Consider the following 7,972-nt stretch of genomic DNA (forward strand, 5'->3'; position numbering starts at 1 on the left):
AGTTGGGGAAATAAAGAGAAGACCGGCATCTGATGGTATAAGGGTCATTATATCGTACTTCCTTGCTACGACTTTTCTATTTACTGAACTCAATACCTGCTATTTAAATAGATAATTTGCATGATGGATTTGCTACAAGCAATAACATTCCAAAGATTTTAGACACCAAATGAAAAACAGGAAAATGCAAAGGCTCAAAGGATATAGACATGAAATTCTAGTTTCTTACTGAATATGAAAAAAACTTTTGAAAAGATGGATTATGATGAAAAAGTGGCATATCCCAAGAAAAAGCATTGCACATAGTTTGTGAATACCAATGAAGCATAACTGATAAATTGTGACACGCTACTTTTTTCGATATTGAAACGACACACTATTAACATTTTTAGAAATAGAAACCAAAAGAAAGAGAACTTCCCTAGTACAAATAGCCACAATATCACCACATGAGCGGCCCAGGCATGTCTGGGTTGCCGCCTCTCTTCTATGCTTTGCTCTATCCCGGAACTGACAGCAGATTGCTGTTAAACATTCCTTTCTTCTTAATAAAGATCGGCCTGAGGCCTTTTGACACAACATCCACCACATGGTCCATGTTAGCCCGTGTAGCAACAGACATGCCCATCAGTGAGGAACCAACAATTCATACCCTGACTTTCCTCACAATCTAAAGCTGCATGGCATGACAGGACAGGGAGCCTTTACATAACAGGTAGTGAGCGAGCAAGCAGCAAATGCAAAAGCCAAAGTTAGATTTTGCAAACATAAAGTTTCCAACCAGGGCCCTACCTGGGAATACGGAGGCCCTGTGCGGAACAAGAAATTCGGTGCCCTCGACATAAAATAAATACTACAAGACTATGGTTATATATATTTCCTCATTCCCGAAGAGGATGTATTAGACTTTTTAAAATTTGAATATATCTAGACAATATGTAGTGAATAGGTATATCCGAATTTAGAAAAATCTTCGACATCCTTTTCGTGATGGAGGAAGAATTATATATATCATGTTGGTGGTACGATTTTTGGAAGAAGTGCATCTTATCACAGAGCAATCTAAGAATTCAAAAATACTACATTTTTTGGTCCTTCTAGCACTTCTTGAGGCAAAATCTTCAATTATCATAAGAAAGCTCTCCAAAATGGATCTATTCTAGGAAAATCGTGACGGAGTTAATCTTTGTTGGAAGACGAATTGAATTGGTTGCACTCTGTGCGGGAAGAGAAAGAAAAGATACTCCCTCCGTTTTTATTTACCATGCGTATTAGCTTTAGTTAAAGTCACCCTCAAAAAAATCGTAACATTTACCAAATTTATAGGAAACAAAATAAGCATTCATAAAATGAAATGCATATAATATGAAAGTATACTTTGTGACAAATCTAACACAATAAATGTATATTATAATTTTTGATATTTTTTCTAAACTTTAAGTCAAATTTTATAAAGTTTGATCTTGACTAAACCAAAACGCAGAGTAATTATAAATGGAGGGAGTATGGAGACATTAAAGAGGCTGGGTGATTTGAAGGCCTTTGAAGCAACTCCAATAGTATAGCCGGTTGTTGGCTATAAGCAAGATGTCATGTCATCTATAGCTAGCATGTAGCCAATAAGTACAATAGCTGACTATAAGATTATACTACTTTTTTAATGGATGACCCACCTTTTATTCACACAACTTACCTAGGAGCACCTGCTAGAGGTAGCTCTTGTATAAGAGTCCACTTACATTCTCTCTCCTCTTATCTCTCCTCCAACTAAACACAAATATATTATTTTAATCCTTGTAGCCAGCTGACTAGAACTTATTGTACTTGCTCTATGCAGTAGTAATACCTTTTGTAAATCGCTCAATGAATCGATTAAGGGCCAATTATACAAAACCATCCATTAGCAGTAACAAAGTACCTCTGGTAAATTAGGATGCCTATAGTTTTTAGTTAAAGTCAAACTTTTTAAAGTTGAAGCAACTACTTACAAAAAAGTTAACATCTAAAATTTTAAATACATATAATATAAAAATTATATTTCATGATGGTTCTAAAAATATTAATTTAAAATATAAATATTGATACTTTTTTCTATATAGCTGATCAATCTTTGAGAAGTTTGATTTTATCTAAATATTATAGACATATTATTTTGGGATAGAGAGGAGTACTAGTTTAACATGATTTGTGGGCCCTCCAAATTTGGAGACCCTGTGCAGTCAAACGCTCTGCACATGTACGGGCATGTTTCCAACCATGCCCTGTTTGAAGAATCACATAAACCTAGAAAGATAACATCCTACTTAGTCCATTTTCCCTAAAGTGACATTGCAGCTAGTAGTTCGTTGAGGCAACAAAAATGAACAGAGAAAGGTATATTCTTTCAGCATGTTTCAAATTCTAAAATCCGTAAGAAGCTGAACATATAACTTCACATTAATTCAATAATGCCCGCAACAAATATATGACCAAAATATTATTTCTGACCTAACTTGTATATACCATTATCTCAGATCATGCATAGATAGAGAGAAACCGTACAACATGTTCCGAATTATCCCTCATGTAACCCTGTCGCCCCCACACGATGGCGCCACGCTAGCACGGCTGGTGGCGGCTCCTCTCATCCACCCCTCGAGCACCTCCCCTCCCGCCGCTGCCTCCATAGCCGTAGGCATGCAATCAGTGGAGACGGATCGGTACTCAGATTGTGTTTTCCTATATTCTTCCAGGGTCCACTGTGCAAAAATTAAGAACTTGTTTGACTACTACTTTTCTGGTTCTCCTCCTTGTAATTATGGATACCCCTGTTAAAAAATAGAAATGGGGAGATGGAGAAAAACGTAGGATCTCATTCCTACATGACACCAAAAACACAGCGGAAAATTTTCATTGAGGTCTCTTTCACGGGGAGTCGAGGTTTGCCCACCTTTTTAAAGCTGAAACCTGAAAGTATACCCACTTTCAGCCTTTTCCTAATTTAGAACTTCTTAAAACTGGTCACCGAAGTAAACAAGAAAACTGGTTGTCCCTATCATCCCCGGAGTCGAGCAGACATTAGTCAGGCTGTCACAGTTCCTTGTTCATATGGCGGCTGGCCGACGTGACAGCCAAACCACAGCTAGGGTCGACAGCCCAGTCAGCGGTTGCCGCCAGCATGGCCAGTATATGCTGACACTACAACCACTCTGACGCCACGGCAGCCCACAGCTACAAAGCAAGCAAGAGATCCAACGAGGAGAGCGAACAAATGCAGGTCAAGCCCTAGAGATAGAGAGTCCTTTATTTTCAAAAATAAAGGAAAATCGTATTTACAAGTTTCATAAAATCTAAAAAAAACACATTCATCTGAGAATAACACCTTTGAATTCGTATGTAGCCAATGATTCATCCTTCAAGTGTGCAAAATCACAATCAAAGTTCTTTCTATTCTAGGTTACACAAAAATGAGAACGTCTAACAAATTCCATAGTTTTGAAACAAGCACTATCTTCTATACTCAGATCCACACTTATGCCATTCTTGTGTAGCCTATAATACAAAGTATTTCACACTGAGATGAAGCATACTATATATCATCATTGTCTACATCAGGCTTAAAAAAAAAGAACTTTGAAATATGGTTTTCGAATTGTTGAAAATGAAGGGCTTTGTGGGGCTTGTCCTCCATTTCGAATTTCCGATCCAAAAGACACACGGACTAATCTTAATCGGTCCAACATATTACCTTTACAATTTTGGACAGAAATCACTTCCCTATTACAAATGACAGATATGTATATATAGGTAGTACCAACTGGGGGAAAATCTCAACAAATACTATACGGCTATATATGCAGTAGCAGAAAAAAGTGGCACCGTGTTTTTACGTCACTACACATGTCTACAACTTAAAACAACAGCAATCATCCTGCTCTTGACTCCTGCACACTCAGTACCGCTTACATGAATATGGAAGACCCCGCTGTAGAGAAAACTTTACTGTCGAGCAGGGATGACATATATGGAGCGTTAATTACCGTCTCTAGGCTTTCAAGAATGGCTTGCAAGAACCAATTGTTAGCATGAACTTGCAAATCGTTGTGAGCATGGCACCAATATACAGAATACACAATGCTGCTGAATCGGCGTCACAATATCGTGCATCCACATCTGTTCTGCTTGGGAGAATTCGAGAGATGCTTCTCTGAAAAATAAATAAATGAATAAATAAATAAGAGACATGTTGTAAGGATTTCGTAGAGGCCAAATCAGCATAAAATGAAACAGAAGTATGATGCTACAATGAATTCGACAAATGCATGTATGCACATATTTATGATGCCACAAAGATTTCAACAAATCTATGTACATCAGCATACTTCGAATTTGCACAATATAAAATGGTTGCACTAACAAGACATCAGATAGCAGCATCGATGCATACAGTATGCAACGACAAGTCATCTTCCGACAACAAGAAAGGAAGTGTCGGAACTATAAGGTATAAGCTGCTAGTTAAATTCAATTATAAAGTTTCTGATGGACAGAACTCATTGATTAATGGATCAACTTAGCGAGGATAAAACGAAGTTAAGACCCAGAACTTGAATATGCAACGTAGAACAAAATACACACCTACAGTATGTACACGTTTAAGGTTTGTTACATGTTAGAATGAGGCAAAAAGGTTAATGATAACTTCTTCTGGAAGGTCATGGTCAGAATTCACATACTACAGTTTCAACCCTTCAGACCCAAGACCAAGTGAGATCATCAAACATATAAAGAAATGGACTTTGAATAAATCAGAGGAAAGTCAAAGCATTACCACTTTTGTCACTTTGGGGAGGGCGTACGACAACATGCATTGTGATCACACCTCCTGGAACTTCTCCTACCGGGACTCGGGACTCGCCAAGAGTTTTGTTGTTCTCCAGTATCCTTCCAGCATTGATGAGCTTCACGTCATTGAGAGTTTTTGGAACAATGTCTTTATCTGTTAAAAAAATATTAAAAACACTTAAAACATATAACTGATATCCCCCTGGAACAAGTATTAAGCTTCTAGAAGACTGAAATAGTCGACAACAATATTCAGATAATTAGAAGCACTAGCAAAAGCTGGATATCATATCCCCCCAGAAACGAAAAGTGCAAAAATATGTAAGTGCTAACTCGATGTTTCTCAACACATGGAAAACAACCCTTCAGTCCTTCTGAAGCATGGTAATCCACAACTTGTGTAGCACGTTACGACCTTATTCTCAAAGGATAGACTTGCATATGTTGGAAAAGAGATACTCCCTCCATCATAATATAAGATGTTATTACAACCTATAGAAGAAGATGTTGTAATAATATCTTATATTAGGGGATGGAGGGAGTGCATCTCTGAGCTTCCCTATTGTGAACCTGTCACAACAATTCACCCATGTTTTCTTAGATACTAATCGAACATGTAAGAGGAACCTTCTATTGAGACAATATAGGAACACAGATCCATGTTCATGAGGACTTAAACCTGGGTGGTACTGGTACAACGCAAGACAGATCCAAGTGAGCTAGGCTCACATCCTATGAGTAATCTATGCAAGCAAATAAGAACCAGAGCAAATAAGATACTAATCGAACAGGTAAGAGGAACCTTCTATTGACACAATAGAGAAACACAGATCCAAGTTCATGAGGACTTAAACCTGGGTGGTACACCCCCCTCACCCCCAAGTGAACTAGGCTCACTTACTATGAGTAATCTAAGCAAGCAAATAAGAACCGGAGCTTCCTGCTGCCACCTAACCTCCTCCCCAACTATCAGATTTTGAGAAAACTTAACCAAAGATAAATTTCTACAAAGATAATTAGTGTTTTACCGCATCCAATTACCAGTTAGTATATGGTACTTCCCGTGTGCCCACATTCCAGTCGAGTCTCATGCAAATGCTTAATTGCTGTCAAAACTTACAGTTACCGGCATATTTGCCTCTATGAAAGGACCAGCTGGTAGTTCAGAATTGGGACTGGACCACTAAAATGAGGACAGTATCCAAGGACACCAACAGGATAAGAAGGCAGACAAACAGTCTCCTCCTCAGATGGTCCTATCATCACATGTTAGCAGAAGAACTGATGCATAATAGATACATCGACCAAAATTCTTTTTACTTTTAGAGCACTACTACCATCACATACTGCACAACGCAGGAGAAAAATATCTTCTGTCCACCCCTTCAGGAAATGCAAGAAAGGCAAGAGCTTCTAAATATATACCGATATCTAGTACCTGTCTAGGAAGTGCTAGAGGTAAGGTGACTTCTGAAAGCATCAGTTACCTAACTAGCCAAAGAACAGAAGAATCACGGAATCCAAGGAACAACCTGATCTGTCGATGCGAAATCACTATGTTTATCGCAAAAAACAAAGGTACGTATAGCTCCCAGATCCAGACCAACCCATCTGCACAGGAATTCTTACCAGATCAAGAAACAGATAGAGGCAGGAGCGGCGAGACGACCGCGCAAGCAACCTCCCCGAAACATATGGCGTCAAAAGTGGAGACGTGTACATATACGAGGCGGGGGGAGGGGGAAGGGGTCGATCGGTCTCACCCTGCGGCCACCGGGAGAGGACGAACTCCTTGAGCGCGGTGACGGTGGTGGCGGGGTCGTACTTGTTGGGCCCGATGTCCGTGCCGTCGAACAGCCGAAACTTGACCTCGATCGGCTCTTTCCCGCCGGCCATCTTCCCGGCAGGCAGGGTCAAGGCGCAAGATCCCAACAACCGCAGCCGCGACCGGTGGCCGGCTCAGTCGACCACGGCCGGCGGAGGAATCGGGGTCGGAAAAACTGCCGAATTTGAGGCAACAAGGGCAAGAAACCGATGCGGATCCCACGAAGTATCCGCTTTCTCCTTTAGTTAAGCAAGAATTTAGAATTCTTTCGTGGGGAGCAAAGCGACGAGACGGGCGTCTCGAGGGGAGGGGAGGGGAGGAGAGGAGGGAGGAGTGGGATTCCTTGGCGCTTTTAGCAGATACGTCCCCACAAAAAACTATATTTATGTTGGAACTGTAGTGGGAAAATAGCTGTCTTCTTGGTTTTTTTTTTTTTTTTTTTTTTGCGATGAGCCTACCTGCTGGCTGCTGCTGACTGGTGACGTTGAAGCCCGGTCGTGCAGTGTATAACCTCCTGAAAGTCTGAAGTTTAGAATAAAATAAAATATTATTGTATTCGTCGTTAGCATTCTACCTTATTTTTAAGATTTATTCCAACAATTTAATAGTGGTTATTTTTGGTCCGTCTAATGAAAGTAACAAGTTGTTCAACTTATGACCCTACTTCACATATGATGGATAAGATGTAATAAATCTTAATGGTGAAACACACATTCGTAACACTGACGCTAATATGTTGTTAGGCAAATGATTTGAATTCCACTTAAATGTGGAGCCACCGTTTAATACATATTAGGAAGGAACGCATGAAGAAACTCCATGCATGTAGATTTTTTAAGTCATCCGAATTTTGATTCGTTTGACGCTTGCAAAATCTTTTCTAAAAGAACAATGACTGAAATAGCATTTATAGGCCAAAAGTCGAACGTCCGAGCTTATTGAAAACACACGTGTTGATGTATATGGTCCACTAAGCATAGTCGTGTGCGGAAGATTCTACTTGATAAAACTTCCGACAATAAATCAAGAAGATATATACGGATATATTTCGTTGATAAGAAAGGAGTTTGAAAATATTTGAATAGGTTCAAAGAAGTTTAACAAGAAGGTAGAAATCATTCATATATCTATGATTCGATCATAGTGGAAATATTTGAGTTGCGGGTTTAGCGAACATCTTGGAGTTGCAAAAATTGTTTTACAACTTGTGTTTTGCGGAACACCATAGATACGATGGACTGTCCGTGAGATGTAATCCAAATCTTGTTGGATCAATGATGAAATTGAATACGGCCATTATAATTTTATGGATTATGCTTTAGA

General features: G+C 39.4%; 1 protein-coding gene across 1 annotated transcript; it reads right to left on the reverse strand.

Moving 5' to 3' along the window:
• Positions 1 to 3,618: 3,618 nt before the first annotated feature.
• Positions 3,619 to 6,987, reverse strand: LOC124685413 (membrane-anchored ubiquitin-fold protein 3-like). Its single transcript, XM_047219754.1, has 3 exons — positions 6,588 to 6,987; positions 4,811 to 4,978; positions 3,619 to 4,186 (listed from the first exon to the last, which is right to left on the reverse strand). The coding sequence occupies exons 1-3, from the start codon at positions 6,718 to 6,720 to the stop codon at positions 4,131 to 4,133; spliced, it is 357 nt and encodes a 118-aa protein (XP_047075710.1). The 5' UTR covers positions 6,721 to 6,987; the 3' UTR covers positions 3,619 to 4,130.
• Between the last annotated feature and the right edge of the window lie 985 nt (positions 6,988 to 7,972).

The sequence above is a fragment of the Lolium rigidum genome, chromosome 1 (genome assembly GCF_022539505.1).
Source record: "Lolium rigidum isolate FL_2022 chromosome 1, APGP_CSIRO_Lrig_0.1, whole genome shotgun sequence".
NCBI classification, from domain to species: Eukaryota; Viridiplantae; Streptophyta; class Magnoliopsida; order Poales; family Poaceae; genus Lolium; species Lolium rigidum.